The 17,887-nt window shown below is 36.8% G+C and overlaps 2 protein-coding genes and 1 pseudogene across 2 annotated transcripts; 2 read left to right on the top strand and 1 right to left on the bottom strand.

Annotated features, from left to right (window-relative positions):
• Positions 1–702: 702 nt before the first annotated feature.
• LOC143617980 (ethylene-responsive transcription factor ERF003-like) lies at positions 703–1,940 on the top strand. The gene is made up of 2 exons (XM_077090352.1): positions 703–844; positions 1,450–1,940. The coding sequence occupies exons 1-2, from the start codon at positions 762–764 to the stop codon at positions 1,814–1,816; spliced, it is 450 nt and encodes a 149-aa protein (XP_076946467.1). The 5' UTR covers positions 703–761; the 3' UTR covers positions 1,817–1,940.
• Positions 1,941–6,384: 4,444 nt separating this feature from the next.
• LOC143617982 (ATPase 9, plasma membrane-type-like) lies at positions 6,385–12,147 on the top strand (annotated as a pseudogene).
• Positions 12,148–12,391: 244 nt separating this feature from the next.
• On the bottom strand, positions 12,392–13,912 carry LOC143617981 (uncharacterized). The gene is made up of 3 exons (XM_077090354.1): positions 13,648–13,912; positions 13,353–13,464; positions 12,392–12,801 (listed from the first exon to the last, which is right to left on the bottom strand). The coding sequence occupies exons 1-3, from the start codon at positions 13,871–13,873 to the stop codon at positions 12,618–12,620; spliced, it is 522 nt and encodes a 173-aa protein (XP_076946469.1). The 5' UTR covers positions 13,874–13,912; the 3' UTR covers positions 12,392–12,617.
• Between the last annotated feature and the right edge of the window lie 3,975 nt (positions 13,913–17,887).

Here is a 17,887-nt window from a genome sequence, read left to right as displayed (position 1 = left end):
ATTTTAAATAGTCCCAATTGCTTTTATAACATATCATAATGATAACGTTTTCAAAATAAATACTCTAAAGACGATGATGATTATAAGAGCATCACAAATGGGGCTCACGAGCATCCCCTCTCCTTTACAATGACGTTGTCCGCTCCTACCCGCACAAATAGAGCTCACGACTATCCCCTCTCTCGATCGTCACACAAGCGCGCACCCCTTATCTCTTCTCCACATAAGACGAACACACCCATTAAAAATTTCCTAATACGTAGTGTATCGTATACTAAAATATTAAAAAATAAAATCACAATGTGCATCGAATGTGGTATCATTTTATGTCCTGACCTTATCAATTAGGCACATGCACATGGGTTGTTTCCTACTATTAGGATGTTAAACGTGAGGCATGTCCTTAGTATCTAACATAAATCATATGTCGATGGTTGTTTTGTACTACATTCACCTGATTTTAATCCAAAAACATATTTCAATTCTTAATTTAATCACAAAACAATTTAGTTGGTGGTATGTTGATTCTTCATACTTTTTAACATTTTGTCATTTTCCTTTCCATCAGGATTTAAAAAGTTATTAGTATAAGTCAGGGACCCATCCACGTTACTAATCAACATGACCAAAATCGCTATAAAGATGACAAGCCGCACACTGACACAAGTCCTGTTTTGGTATTCTCACTGAGACATTATCACAAACACTTTCACGACAGCCCATCAAGTGTTCTTGCGACCGATCAGTTATCACAAACCACCATGGCTAGATCTCAACAACGATACAGAGGAGTTCGTCAGCGGCATTGGGGATCTTGGGTCTCCGAAATTCGCCACCCTCTCTTGTAAATTTCTAATCTTTTACGTCACTTGTTTAAAACACACCAGCTGTTCGACAGGGGTGTGCATGGGTCGGTGCGAGTTCGGGTTTGTCAGTTTTTGAAAACCACTTGGTTTCGGTTTTTGGGTTTGGTTTCAGCTCTTTCAGTTTTGTCATTTGGGCTTAAAAATTTTGGGTGAAAAAACAAAAGTTGACAAAAAATAATGAATTTGGACCTAAACTTTATTGTTAGACTATAATTAATTGATAATATATATTTGTGCTAAAAGTATTTTAGTTAAACTTTATATTGAACTTTGTAACATTACTCAAATTTCAAAATAAAAAATAAAATCCTATAAATTCGGTTCGGTTTGGCTTTTTCGGTTATATTAACATGCAAAACCGAAACTGAACCAAAAGTTGGGTTTTATGAAAACATAGAACCCAACCGTCAGTTTTTGTTTCACTTAGGTTATTTTGGATTGGTTTTTTCATTTCATGCGCACTTGTTCCGTGATAAATTACTGGCTTTCGCTAAAATTGTGACACCAAGTTTTCTGGGTGTTTAGCATTTTTATTAATAGTCTTATCTTCTAACAATTGTTCTATGTATGATAATGTGAGCAGGAAAACAAGAATATGGTTAGGCACATTTGAGACAGCAGAGGATGCAGCACTGGCGTACGATGAAGCTGCTCGACTAATGTGCTGGACAAGGGCGCGAACAAATTTTGCTTACGACGCAGAAGTGTCGCGGCTGGCTTCTTCAAAGCTACTGTCCGCAACTTTGAGAGCTAAATTACATAAATGCCACATAGCATCTCTTGAATTATCAAAGAAAACAGTGGTGAGTAACAAAGACGATAAACAAAACCGACAGCAGTCTCCCTGTTCCGACAAAATAGAGCATTGCAAGTCTCCTGAAGATGAATATGTAGAAGAAATGATTGAGGAGCTGCTTGATTATGGGACATTTGAGTTCTGTTCTGTTTGAAACCGTTAATGAGATTTTAAATTATATATTTTATACAAATTATTTATCTTACATATGTAGTTATGTAAGTTGATTAATACATATACTAGTGTAAAATGAAACCTCATCAAATAAACGTTTCGAGTAAAAAGGTTCAACATGAGCCCAAACATCGTGCCAATAATGGAGTAATCACTCATAAACGACAGATACATCACTCAATGTAGCAACTTAAACACATTATTGCGAGTTAGAAACACCTCTTAGAGAAAGTCTCAATGATACTTGTGTGATTAAACTTATTACGAATCTAGAAAGTTGGACATGTCGAAACAAGAGTTAAACACACTGATGTAATCAATAGCGCATCAAACTTATTAAAAAGTTAAAGTTGGAATGTTGAACGTACCACTTGACATTCTAATACTAGCTGAATGTGTACTACTGTCATATAATAGTAACGAAGTTTTAAAAGTATTCTAATTAGATCACTTATATATAATAGTTACATGATGTTAATCTTTATCATTCATAACGTCCCGTTACTATTTAAAATAACTAATAAGCTTTTTTTTTAATAACTTTATGTTAATTTACTTGATAGTACACATTGTAATACCTTTTATTGAATTTATATTTTAAGGGGAAAGTTAACATACAAACTAAAAAAAACGTGTTAACCGTGCGAATCAAGTAGTGTAGTTATACGTACAAGTAGTGTAATTATGCAATTACATCGTAGCATAATTACACTATGATGTAAATACAATACACTATTATTACACTATGTTACATATATAATTACACTATTTAATTCTCACAGTTACACGTTAATTTAATTTTTATTTGATAAAAACTCATATTTAAAACCAAGTTATATATTAGTATTTAAAAACTAAAACAAAAAATCTTAAAAACCCCAGTAGGTAGTCTAATATTTGGTTAAAGGCCTATGCTTTGAGTGAGAGTGAACCGGCAAAAAAGTGCGTACATTGTCTAAACTAAAATGCAAAATTACCTATGTTTTTAGCGTTGGTATTTGTAAATATGATATTTCCAATTGTTTTTTTTCCTAGATTCGTCATGTTGTTTAGCAAGTCGTTATGACTTGCGACCACTAGATTCGTGATAATCGTCCTTGACTAGGTTGTGTTCTACATATCTAATTATCCACCCATTATGCACCGATTTATTTATTCAAGAGTAGTAAATCGTCATTTTCGTCCTTGTGGTTTGGCAAATAATGCGAATTTAGTCCAAAAGGTTTATTTTTTGCATATGGACCCTCCACGTTTCCCAATTACATCCAAATCACTAACTCCGTTAAATTGAATCATTAACTCAGGGGTAGATATGTGTTTTCACTATTTCTTTATTACAAGAGTACAGTGCCAAAATCGTCCTTGAAGTTTGGTCGTATTTGCTAATTTCGTCCAAAAATATTTTTTTTCGCAATTAGACCCTCGATGTTTCCCAACTGTTGCCAATTTCGTCCAATTTGTTAACTCGGTCTAAATTTAACGTTAACTCAACGGTATTACTTTCTTTTTACATATTTGTTTACATTGTTGCTATTATTACACTGAGCTAAACCCTTATATGACTAAAAATAAAGAAGAATAAACAAACGGATAATATATTGGATTTCAAACATAGGAATCGTGAAATGTTATATATGTTAGGATGAGCAAAATCGGTACCGGTACCAATTTGGTACCGTCGGTACCAAGGTTTTGAGTTTTCAGGATCGGTACGGTACCGGTATTTCCCGAATTTTACCTCAAATACCGGTACCGAACATTTGCAATTTTCGGGATCAGGATTTTCGGTACCGGTACGGTACCGAGCTCATCCCTAATATATGTCATCAAACAAACACATAATAACTATAATGTAAACAAACATGTAAAAGGACAGTAACACCCATAAGTTAACGTTGAATTTAGACCGAGTTAACAATTTGGACGAAATTGACAACAGTTGGGAAAAATCGAGGGTCCACTTGTAAAAAAAATATTTTTGGACGAAATTCGCAAATATGACCAAACCTCAGGGACTATTTTGGCACTTTACTCATATAATAAAGAAATAGTGAAAATACATGTCTATCCCTGACTTAACGATTAAATTTAACGATGTTAGTGATTTGGATGTAATTGGCAAGAATTGAGAAATGTGGAGGGTGCATATGCAAAAAATAAACTTTTTGGACTAAATTCCCATTATTTGTCAAACCAAAAGGACGAAAATGGCACTTTACTCTTTATTCAATCTAACATGTTTAATAAAATAGATATGATATAATCTTATCTTACAATACTAATAAAAGAAAATGTTGAAGCTTAGGTGTTAAGCTTACATGTCTCATAATTTTTAATCTCTCATCTCATTCATTCTAGATATTTATGGGTTATGGGTCATAATCATTTTGTCAAGCGAATTATAACATAGTGTCATTTTCATACATGAAGTTTGACCAACTGCGTAACTTTAGCACATTTTTTAAATTTCTTGCAAATCCACACCCAACGTTTCCAAAACCCATGCTATTTTAGTAATTTTACCCGTTTGTTTTTCCCTTAAGTATACATTAAATTAATTCATAAGTATTTTGAGAATTACAATTGAAATAACGAACCTTATTTATTTTTATCGTTTGATAAATCTCGTGTAATACACGGGTTCAAAAGCTAGTTAAGTATATAAAAACCTTTATTTTGTTTCATACCTAAATTATGCCGTAGCCCATGAGTCGTGTTAGTGTGTTACACATACAAATAAATTAAGAACCGCTAGGAAGTTTCCATAAAGTTTCAAGTTGGTGCACATGCTATGTTACGTTTGTCGTATTTTCATATTCAGTCAACACCAATACATGTGAGCAGAATACTGCCCATCATTTGCACGTGCATGTTAAAGTATCTCCACATTTGTGTTATGACAAGTTATCTGGGCATTGTCTTTGTTCACAAAATGTTAAAACCTAAAAATAGAGAAATTGTTGGAAAATTGAAAGTTGTCAGGCAACTCAACTTATAGGGTTAGAGCATTCTCAATCTTCTCGTCTCTATAATTACAGTAAACAAACTATATTTCTCTTTATTGATTAGTTAAATAATATTTTTTTATACTTTAATCATTACAATTTTCTCTTTCCATCCTATAATTTACATAAAATCACTAAAATTTACAAAAAAATCACTATCTTTTCTCTCTCCATTCTATAATTTACACTCACAACCACTCAAAACCTTACCCTATAATTTACAAACTTCCCTCACAAAAATTTAAGGGATAGGATGAGAATGCTCTTAAGCATTAAGTAAATTGTGTGTGTGTGTTTAAAATCAAAATCTGTTTGGAAGGAGAAATTGTTGAAATAACCGTATTAAACAATTAAACTACTTATATGACAATTTGGCTAGAAAATTGATCTAGACTTGATTCTAAAGCTTTAAACTAAAAGCATCGTGACAAGTGACAAATTTCTCACACTAATAGCTTAAAGTTCTGGAATCATATAAGTGTTTCTTTCAAAGGTTAAAAGACTAGATTTTAAATGATTTTAGTGATTTTTCATGTATAAGTGTTTCTTTGCATGCTATCTATTGTCGTTGTCTTTCCATATATGATGTGTTATCTATTAGTATTATTCTTTCTTACATTGTCTCTGTTATTGGTAGTTTACTACGGTTATATTGTTAGTACTTTTCATATGGGCATCATTTTGGTTGTTTATATTCATATATACTAGATACATGCACTCTAAGTAACTGATATATTTTTCATGTCCACATACCATGTGTGTAGTTGGGGGTCTCCCTGAAAGTAGCATCTTTATCTGCTGGCTATAGGCATGGTCTGCCTACATATCCCACCCTCCCTCCCCGTACCCTACTAATATTTTTCTACATGTGAAATTATACTGGGTATGATGATTGTTGTAGTAGTGATTTTTCATGTATAATATTCTATTTGCTTGGTTAAACTTCCCGGACACTCGAATTTATAATTTTATCTTGTATGATTGCTTTGTAAGTTGATTAAGGATATGTGAGGAATGGATACATATCGTGATGCTAAATATAAAGATATACAAAATTACAAATATACCATTTTGATGCATTAACTTTTGTTATATATAGTAATGGTGTAATATAAACATAAGTTTAAAATCATGCACGTAAACTAGAAAAGACTTAGAAGTTGAGAATAACACGACCCACCTTTGATTAATCGAACACATGGTTTGACCGAAAAGAGTCGAAGTACGATTAACTAGTAGAGAAAAATACGGTCACGAATATAGAAAGTACTGAAGGTTCGATAGTATGCATGGTAAAAGTATTGGCACATGCGTAAATATAGTGTCCTAAAGTGTTGGGTCTTCTCTTGATTAACATCCACAAGTTTAAAAAAGTAACTAAACAAGTATGTATAAATAATATATACATTCATGTAAATTGTGATGGTAAAATAATATTACTTAAGTTCATCTCCTATTAGTTAATAATTCCACCTCTGTACCATATTATAGTTTTTATTTACTATCTCTTCCTTCCTGCACAAAAGCTTTCACAAACTCAACAATGGCGGAGAGTGAGGGCATCACATGGGATGATATCATGAAGGAGACTGTAGATCTTGTATGACATTTATACAATTTTTTTTAATAAATTTATTATTGAGCATTAATAAAGAAAATGTTGATTTTGTTTGATTTAATTACAGGAACATATGCCAATGGATGAGTTATTTGATCAATTGAAATGCACAAAAGAGGGTTTGACAAGTGAAGAAGGCAAAAGAAGGCTAGGAATATTTGGTCCAAATAAATTAGAGGAAAAAAAGGTCATTTCACTTTTATTTATTTTTTTAATTTATATTTTAATAATTTTGCTTTCATTTCATGATGCCTATCTCATGCAGGAAAGCAAATTTCTAAAGTTCTTAGGGTTTATGTGGAATCCTCTTTCATGGGTCATGGAAGTCGCTGCTATTATGGCCATTGTCTTGGCTAACGGAGGGGTCTCTCTCTTTCTCTCTATTTCTTTTAAACACGCGTAAACCAATTGCCACAATGCGGTCAAAATGTCCATGCTTGGCTCATAAACGACTTGTGTGATTACAATGACCCTTATAGTTATACAGACACATATATACCTTGCCCAAAATGCACGTGCCACGTCCAGGATACTTCATACTAAAACCACTTAGCATATGAAGTGACCTCTACATTAATTTCTAATTTTTTATATATTATGATGAGTTGATGGTGAAATAAATATTGCAGGGAAAGCCACCAGATTGGCAAGATTTTGTTGGAATAACAACATTGTTATTAATCAACTCAACCATAAGTTTCATAGAAGAAAACAATGCAGGAAATGCTGCAGCAGCATTAATGGCAGGTTTAGCTCCAAAAACAAAGCTTTTAAGGGATGGAAAATGGGCTGAAGCAGAAGCCGAGTTTCTTGTACCAGGAGATATTATTAGCATTAAGCTTGGTTATATTGTACCCGCTGATGCACGTCTTCTAGAAGGGGACCCGCTCAAGATTGACCAGGCTGCGTTGACCAGTGAGTCATTACCAGCAACTAAGAAACCTGGTAATAGTGTTTTTTCGGGTTCAACATGTAAACAAGGTGAGATTGAAGCTGTTGTGATCGCTACTGGGGTCCATACTTTCTTTGGTAAGGCGGCTCACTTAGTCGATAGCACAAATCAAATCGGCCACTTCCAAAAGGTACTTATATGACGGTAGCATGTGCGGGCCCAATAAGTTTTGTAACTGGTCAAAATGGGTTGGGTGGGGTAGGTTTAACCTGAAACAGTTTTTCACAAAAAGAAAAGAAAATAATAATTCTTTTAGAATAATTCATTAGTACATAAAATATGATTTAAAAATATGTTTTTCCACATTTTAAACTTTCGACCAAAAAAAAAAAAATTTAGGCGATTCCATGATTTAAACTTACACTAGGACTTTCGACATGTTTGGCCAGAAATGTTTACTCGTTAAACATCAAATATGATTGCCAAACATTTTATAGCATTAACTTAATTAACATTATGAAAGAATGATTTTGGAGGTTTAATGCATTAAAAATACATATTTGGACTTGTTTGACCCAAAACATTTTTTATTAAAAAAATATTAAATAATAGATAACTAGTGCATCAAATATGGGTGATTTTTGACCTATTTGACCCACTTAACCTATTTGATAGGTTTCATTTTAAGACATTTCTTTATTTCACTGGATTGACTCGTTAGAAATAAAAGATAACCCGAACCAGTCTGTTGATAAGTAAACGCCAAATTTACGCTTGTGATGACATCGGGGTTTGTTTGTTAGGTGTTAACAGCGATTGGTAATTTTTGTATTTGCTCGATTGCGGTTGGGCTAATAATAGAAATAGTGGTGATGTACCCGATTCAGAAAAGGAGCTACAGAAACGGAATCGATAACTTATTGGTTTTGCTCATAGGCGGCATCCCGATTGCAATGCCAACCGTGTTGTCGGTTACAATGGCTATTGGGTCCCACAAGTTATCACAGCAAGGATCAATCACTAAAAGGATGACAGCCATTGAAGAAATGGCCGGGATGGATGTTTTGTGTAGTGACAAGACTGGCACTCTCACACTTAATAAGCTCACAGTTGATAAAAGTCTTATTGAGGTAAAAGTCAAAAGTCAAAGTCAAAATTTAAAACAAGAAAGATCACGTGATGACCTTTTTTTATGGTGCGTAGGTCTTTGTAAAGGATATGGATAAAGATACAGTTATTTTAATGGGAGCAAGGGCTTCAAGAGTGGAGAATCAGGATGCAATTGATGCTTGCTGATCCTAAGGAGGTAATGAACAATGATATATGAAAAATATAGTAAATTATGCTTTCGGTCGTGAGGTTTGACATGTTTAACTCTTTCAGTCCAAAATGAATCTTTTGTCGTATCATGGTCTCAGATTACTTTCTGTAACCATTTCAGTCCCTAGTGTTAACGCCGTCTAAAAAGTTTGTTGAATCATCACCTAGGGGCATTTTAGTCTTTTTTTCTCTCACCATTTTATTAATTTAGGCAAGAGCGGGGATCAGTGTGGTACACTTTCTACCGTTTAATCCTGTGGATAAACGAACGGCGATAACATATATAGATCAAAGTGGAAATTGGCATCGAGTGAGCAAAGGTGCACCTGAGCAGGTTAATAATTATTTATTTGTTGTTTGTTTGTTTTTTCTTTTGTTTGGTTAGATACTAATATAATTGCTTGAAATCTATCAGATTGTGGAGCTGTGTAACCTAAAAGATGATGCTAGCAAAAGGGTTTTCAACATCATTGATAAATTTGCTGAGCGCGGTCTTCGTTCTCTTGCTGTCTGTCAACAGGCAAGTTTCTTTAATCTCAAACGGGTTGAAACTTGAAAGTCAACCCAACCCATTGACCTGTGACCGATCTAAGAAAGTGATTTTTGGTGGTTGTATGCAGACGGTACCTGAAAAAACGAAAGAGTCCTGGCGGGCCTTGGGTGTTTGTTGGTCTCCTACCGCTGTTTGACCCGCCAAGGCACGACAGTGCTGAAACAATTAGACGGGCCCTACACCTTGGTGTTAATGTGAAGATGATCACGGGTGATCAACTAGCCATTGGTAAAGAAACGGGCCGAAGGCTCGGAATGGGGACAAATATGTACCCCTCTTCATCCCTATTGGGACAACACAAAGATGCATCTATTGCTAATATTCCTATTGAGGAGCTAATCGAAAAGGCTGACGGGTTTGCTGGTGTTTTTCCTGGTAAGTACACGAATTTAAGAGTAAGTTTCGCTTTTAGTTCCTGCGGTTTGCTCCAAATTGTCAGTTAGAACATCGTTTTTTTTTTGCCTGAGGGCTGAGGCACGTTGCCACATAATGGGTTGCATTTTGTTGCCACTTGAATCCAACTTCATCCGTTTTTTTCTGTTAAGTTGAGGGGTATTTTAGTCTTTTTAATTGAGGTACAAGTTATTAGCGCATGTACAATCTTCCAATGCATACATTAAATTTAAATATTTTTTTTTTCTTTAAAAAAAAGGTATGCCCCGCTACAAAATTATACATGTATTTACTATATTTCTTCATTAATAACTTGTACCTCAGTTAAAAAAAAACTAAAACCCCTCAACTTAACTGAAAAATGGAAAGCCTGGCTGGACTCAAGTGATAACAAAATGCAAAGCCAGTGTGCCTCAGGCATATAAAAATGATGTAGCTGCCAATTTGGGGCAAATCACAGAGACTAGAAGCAAAACTTACTCCAAATTAAATATTAATAACACTTTAAATGATTTAGAACTAAAATTGTAGAAGGGGTTGAGAAATGCAGAGCACAAGTATGAAATTGTGAAGAAGTTACAAGAACGAAAACATATATGTGGAATGACGGGAGACGGTGTAAACGATGCGCCGGCACTAAAACGAGCAGACATTGGTATCGCGGTTGCCGACGCAACCGATGCGGCCCGAGGTGCATCCGACATAGTTCTGACCGAGCCTGGGCTAAGCGTGATTGTGAGTGCAGTACTTACTAGCCGAGCCATTTTTCAGAGGATGAAAAACTACACCATCTATGCTGTCTCCATCACCATTCGTGTGGTTCTAGGTTTCATGCTCCTCGCGCTGATCTGGAAGTTTGACTTCTCGCCTTTCATGGTTCTTGTAGGGGTATGGTACTAAACCCGGTTTTACGACCCTAAATTTATTATGTTTGGCTTATTTTATTATATGGACTAATACAATGTTATTGGGCTGAGGGGGTTTTGTGGAGATAACCCTAACTGGGCTAGGCCCATTAGGGTACCATGATGGTGGCCATGAGGCTCTCTATATAAGGAGGTCTCCACCTCCTTATTAAGGGGTCATGCTCAATAAGAGCCACCACCACTTTTTTGTGTCTGTAAACAAGAGATCTTTGAGATTTCTTAGCAGTCACCTTCACACCCCCGAAAAAACCATTGCAGGTCTCAAGCAACCGGAGAAGAAGATCAAGACGTGGTTCGTTTCATCTCGAAAATCCGTGGAAACATCGTCATGGATCAGGTCAGATTCATTTCATGCTTCGACAGTTCTGATTATTGCTATTCTTAATGATGGAACTATCATGACCATTTCAAAGGATAAAGTCAAACCTTCACCGATGCCCGATTCATGGAAACTGAGGGAAATATTTCTTACTGGGATTGTTTTTGGGACTTACTTAGCTGTCATGACAGTTATTTTCTTCTGGCTAGCAAAAGACTCTGACTTCTTTACAGTAAGATAACTGTAAAAAAATTTACTTCACTAAGATGATAGTTTAATGGTGATAATAATATTGTATTGTGGGAATTGGTTACAGGATAAATTTGGTGTAAGATCGATTAGACACAACGACTATGAGCTTACAGCAGCTTTGTACCTCCAGGTCAGCATTGTGAGTCAAGCACTTATTTTTGTCACTAGGTCAAGAAGTTGGTCATACGTTGAGCGACCTGGTTTACTGCTTCTGACAGCCTTTTTGATAGCACAGCTGGTGAGTATTACTTACGTATCCTAAAGTTTTATGCTATAATGTTGTTTTGCATTCTAAATCTGTAATATTACTGTTTGATGAAGATTGCTACATTAATCGCGGTCTATGCAAAATGGGATTTCGCAAGAATTCATGGAATTGGTTGGGGATGGGCCGGTGTGATTTGGATTTATAGTATAATATTCTATATCCCTCTAGATATTTTCAAGTTCTGCATACGGTATGCATTGGCGGGCCGGGCTTGGAACAATCTGCTCCAAAACAAGGTAGAATACATATTTTACTTAGGTTCTAACTTCTAAGAATGGTAAACTCGTAGTTGACTGAATGGTTTTTCTTTCTTCTGATCTTATGAGAAACTAGACCGCTTTTACTACCAAAAAGGACTATGGACGGGGTGAAAGGAAGGCCCAATGGGCCATGGAACAACGAACAGTCCACGGGCTCCAACCACCAGAGCAGGCTGAACATTTTAATGATAAGAGTAGCTACAGGGAGTTGTCTGAGCTGGCAGAACAAGCCAAGAAGCGGGCTGAAGTGGCTAGGTAATAACTAATAAACTCAATTTCACAAAAATTAATTCATCATTATTTGTATTCTTATTATATTTCTTCTATAACCTTGTTATAGATTGAGGGAGCTACATACAATAAAGGGGCATGTTGAATCAGTAGTGAAGCTTAAGGGTCTTGATATTGATACGATTCAACAGCACTATACTGTATAAGATTATTAAAATACTAAGGTGGAATTAGTTTAGTTCGCCTAAGTAAAGATTTTGGCAAAGAGAATAAGATTTAGGTACATTGTTATTCATGAAGGTTCACTTTGCAGCTTTAGTTTCATCCAATATAATTTATGGATGAGATGTTGGAATAAGTCAAGAAGACGAGATCGATTACACAGGATCCGCAGTTGGCGAAATAAGATTTAGAAAGCCATTGCTTTGTATTTTGATTTTATATTCATGTTACCATCATTGTATGTAATCTCAGTTCTACCTGTAGAAATGTACCTTACTGTTCATAATGTAACTATGTGCAAGTTCTTCAAGTGCTTATGTTTGTTTCAGGCTGCCACAATTTCAAAAATGACTGAATTGGGCAGAAGTCTAAATGTCTAATGTGTGGAAGATGAAGTGATACTACTTAAATTATACTGAAGATAACCTTTAATGGTTTTCACAGAAATGCAATAACATGCACGTTACAACACAGCCCTAGATAAATACGATTTGAAATCACCTTAGGCTAAATTATAAGTAATCACCTTGATTTCTTGGACCGCTTAGCCTTTTTGGGATAACTTAAATGCTCAAGGTACCACAAGATTCCCTCAGCAGCTGAATCTGCTGCACTTTTCTTGCTGAACTGAGGTTTGCCAATGCACTCAACCACTAACTTTGAATTTGAGCCTTCTTTCATCTCAATACTGACTTTGTTAGTGAACCTGTTTCAAGTATACAATCTAATGAGAAACTTATCCAAGATTTAGCGGACTTTTATATGGATCAGCTTGATAGGGGGGAACATGGCAGGAAGAGCATAAACTTAAAAAATCCATAACTCGGGCTAAGAGTAGAATTACGGGGCCCATGAGCAGTCAATGGAAAGGTCTTGGCGAGCCAGATCGTGCGTGTGGCCTAAAATCTATAATTTAAGCCTCCGATTCCACCACAGGAGAATTTCTCCTCAAGTTTTGCAACAATAAAACATTTCCATAATTAGCTTTGCGCGTTTTCTAGCCGTGCTTAGTAATTGAAGTTATTAATTAACATATTAATTGCAGTTGCCATTTGATGTTTTGTAATTTAAGATTTCTTCTTCTTTAAGAATTACTTCTCTCTGTTATCTTATCGCTTCCACTCCGCATCACAATCTAAGCCTTACGTCGAAAATGTGGTTGCGCTTGTGATTGTGCGCCTTTTAGTGATGCAAATAATCAATATCGAAAGCTGGAATGACGATCACTGAGACGAAATTAGAGTCGATGAAACTTACGATCTGTGATTACTCGGACCTTCTTCATTGCAGCAATCGAATACAGGAGGCTTCCAATGACTTTTCGCACATATCTCGTGCAAGCGTGACCTCGCTGTTAATTTCACCGGATCTAATTCAGATACCATATCAGAACCAAACATATTATTATTATTCAGGATAGGATAGTGAGTTGTAAAGCTTAAACCCTAAATTCATAAAACATGCAATAATAAGCAAATAAACGTTCAATTGGCTCAAAATTAGGTAAAAGTGTAGTAAAAACAGGTGACCAGAGGTAGGTAGAGTTGTATACCTGGAGGATTTGAGGAGGAAGAGGATGAGCTAATTGCTTGAGAACTGAGTGACACTGGTGGAGTTGATGCAGAGTCATTACCGGTCATGTTATTATCCTCTTCACTGGCAGGTGGCGGTGGAACCGGTACCAGGCTTATGGTTTCGGGAGTCGGTATAGAGTTGCTACCGGTGATGTTATTGTCATCTTCACCGGCAGGCGACGGAGGAACCGGTTGCAGGTTCATGGTTACGACGGAGGCAACGTCACCAGGCTCCCTTTTTTATCTGGTAGTTTGATTATAGTTGGTTGTGCTTGTACACACGGTGTAAAATCAATCTTTTTTTTCAATGTTTTCTCATTTCTATAATTTTATTTATTATAAAAAAGTTAATAATATACTTATAATTTATAATTTAAGGAATAAAGGGTTTCACGAATAGATGTTATAATCCGGTTTAAAAGTTATGTGAGTTTAGTGAGACTCATGACCCGCTTATTTATTAGACTACAAAATTGTTTCTTAATTATATATAATACTTTTTTAAATCGGATAATAATTTTTTGTATATCCCTATTTTATAGGATTTTCATATCAAATATTTGGTGAGCTTAATTTTTTTTAATGAGATGTTATAACCTGTTTATGAGCTATCTGGGTTTGGTAAAACTTATACCCATAAATTCGGGTCAAATGCATGAAACCACCCTCCATTTACAAATAAAACAATCTAGCGGCTTGAGAGAATACATGAAATAACCAGAGAGCTTTTAAATATTTCGCTTATATATATTTAAGATTGTTTTACTAACTCTTTATGCTTGGCACGATCGTTTCCGTGTTAAATTTGTTTCGTAATTCATGTTGTCTTTTCATCATCTCCAACAACATCCTAATCAAGACTCGTAAACACAAACCAAAGATTCTTTCCATAAACATCATAAATTCTTCGTCAATGAAGCCACAATATATTTGATCGAAGATGATCTTTCAATCAATGAAGCCAAAATCATTGATGAAGCCCCACTCAATTGACAATTGGCGTGTGCACTCATTTAAGTGGTTCTTTACTCTAACTCGATTGCAATAACCTCTTTGATGGATCTTTGTTCATTTAGCTCGACAGTAAACATTTGGGTTGGATAACAAATGAAAATGCACTTGATTAGACTAGTAGCTTTTAAGTATTGGATTGGATTGAGCCAATGTCTAAAATCATTTTTAACAATATTTTTAGAAATATTATAAATATTTAGTATGCTAAGCATTAATGCAATAGTTACATATTTTAATAACACAATCAAACCACTCATGCACAAAGTACAACTACATTTGGCAACAAACATTGGAATCATATGATAACATGAAGCTTTCACCCTATCAATTCAAGAACTAGATTACCGCCAAGTTACATAATAAGGAGGATGAGATGACCCCCCATCGGCATTCTCATCCCCACTTTAGATTTTGATTCGGTAGCTGTGTCAAAAGTAGGCCCTACAATTGCATGTTAAAACCATATGGCTTGTCTATTGTAGTATCCCCAAAGCATCACAAGAGCCCAAATATATGTAATCAACAGTCTCTATAATTGTTGTGTTTTCTAGCACAAGTATAGCTTGATATTATTTTGAGTTGGTTTAACAATTTTGAGAGTAGACATTCAAAATTCTTAAAAGTGTACGTTACATATATAGGGATATTTATTTTGTTTTTTTTGTTATTGAATCTAGTGAAGTGAACCCTTGTGTGCTTCGAGCCTTCGAAACCTGACTCATTAATTGTTGGGTCTTTTTCTTGTATGAAATCAAATCAGACTAGGTTTAAAGTTATTAATGCTAATTGCAACAGAGAATTGATAACATGCATACAATTATACAAAGTGTAAACGAGTTATTCAGCCCAACAGATAGGTCTAATTGGGGCACGTAAAACTAGGGACATCCCTAGCTCTCATTCAATTCAATCCAATCTGCCCAACTACTTTTTAATTTAACCATGCATTTATGCCCCATATTGGCTTCTTTTCCAATAAGATAACTATGCTAGCATTTCATTAAATTGTTACCTCCCTTCAAAATATATTAAGTTGTAGCTACAAAATATTAAATATAAATACCCTTTTCTTGTGATCATACTCCAAAACACCCACACCTAGTGAAAGATAATGGTAGTGCAACACCACATTCTAGTGTCAATATGTCTTGCATTGCTCTTCATCACTCCCTCTATTTCCGACCCGACCTCCACCCATCCGCTCGACCACCGCCAATTTAATGTTGATGAAAGAACCGAATCCAGGACTTCATCTAGGAACCACGGTAGAGCAGTTAGCTGTGGCAATGGACGAAGTACTGGTGGTGGCGGCAGATTAAGAACTGGCAGTGGATCATTAAACTGTGATCCTCTATACCAGTATCTTTTTGAGAGATGTGGTAGATGGCCTTTCTCCCGTGGCTCTCCGAATAACCCTTTTACATCTAGGCCACCCGTTCATCGACCACCGCCTATCGTTGCTTCACCTCCACCACTCATCCAGTCCCCGCCTCCAATAGCTCCACCGCCACCTCCTTTGGTTCCATCACCTCCTCCGCCATCACCGTCACCACCACCACCGCTTGTTCCTTCACCTCCACCACCGGACCCATCACCGCCACCGGTTATGCTATCTCCACCACCCGACTACATCCTTCCTCCTATGGTACCGGAACTACCACCCGATAACCCCTTTCAATCCCCACCAATGCCCATATAATTTTCGCCGCCAGCTTTCGATATAAATCCTCCACCGCTCGTGCCAATATCATTCTCGCCACCAATGGACGATACCAATCCACCGGACTCATCCATGTTTCCGCCACTTGTGCCTATATTTACACCGCCAGTGGAATCGACAATGCCATTTCCTGGGAGTGGGGAGTCGCCAGAGATAGTATTGCCGCCACCAGCAGACGAAGATCCAATACAAGAAGTGCAACCTTAGTTTTCAATGCCATAAACATTGTCACAGATGTTAAAGTCGATCTCCTCTAGCAGCCTAATGAATTTGAGTGTATTAATTACTTATAGTGTGTAATATATTGTGTGTAACCTTATAACCATATATTCACAAACATCTAATGTCAATTTGGTCAAAGTGATTTTAATGATATTTTATACCTTAATGCAAACAACTAAGTGAAGAGGTAGGTCCCAGCAGAGCCCAGTTGGACCCGCAAGACTCACCTCAAAGAGGGACGTCTGCGCAGTTGAACCCGCAAGAATCACCTTCAACAGGGACGTCTGCGCAAAGGCTAAACTCGCAACTCACCTTGAAGAGAGATGTCTGCGCAGAAACCAACTGGATCCGCAGGACCCACCATGCTCAGAGACGTGACGTCCTTACGCGCAGTACGCAAGCTGTTCCCGCAGGAAAAGCCTCCCAATGGTCGACGTACTCCGCCTGTTCCCGCAGCAACGGATACTAGCCATCAGGGAAGGCTACCCGCGCAGCAAGGCTACACGCACAAGGCACTTAACTCTTAAATAATTCAGTAATGTCACCTGAAGAAGGAGTGAGCAAGCCGGGAATACTCCCGCCCAAAGCCGGGAAAACTCCCGCCCAAATGAGCTAGTCCGTACGCTACTGGAGGATCTTTTGTACTGTACCTGACGAGGTATGGACAAAAGATCTGACCAAAGCTGCGACAGCTCACTGACAACAGCACAACGAGCAGCATGCTCTATTACTTAATGTCACTATCAGCCGCTGCCTACTCACCAACCTGTCGTAGCACGTGCATAGCCTACAGTTGGTGGAAAAGGAATAGTACACAGCCGGCCTGGTCACTATCAGCCGCTGCCTACCCACCAACCACCAGCATGGCATGTGCGTAGCCCACAGTTGGCAGAACAGGAATACTATTCAGCCGGCTGTACCTTCTTGGAAACCTACCTTCGGCTATAAATACTCCAACACCTTGGAACGGTATTATCATCTTATCACATCTTATATCTCCATATATGATCTTATCTTCTCTAGCAATCTCTCAATATATACACTTATATTCAAGAGCAATCTAGTCTGATTCTCACGCCGGAGGGTGGTCACAAAGAGGTACCCCCCCTTCTCAGTGACGAGCTCACGGTGTCTGTTTTGCAGGTCATCAGAAGAACCATCTTTGCCGGACCTAACCCCTCGTGGGAAACATCTATTTAACCCCCAGATTATCCGTAATCTGCCTGGGGTCGATTAGTGTTTCTTCATTGGCGCCATCCGTG

Source organism: Bidens hawaiensis, unplaced genomic scaffold (assembly GCF_021521415.1).
Source record: "Bidens hawaiensis isolate Kalapana, Puna unplaced genomic scaffold, B.hawaiensis_p1.1 tig00061229_1, whole genome shotgun sequence".
Classification (NCBI taxonomy): domain Eukaryota; kingdom Viridiplantae; phylum Streptophyta; class Magnoliopsida; order Asterales; family Asteraceae; genus Bidens; species Bidens hawaiensis.
The sequence above is the reverse complement of the archived record's forward strand: the minus strand, read 5'-3'. Positions and strand labels throughout refer to the sequence as shown.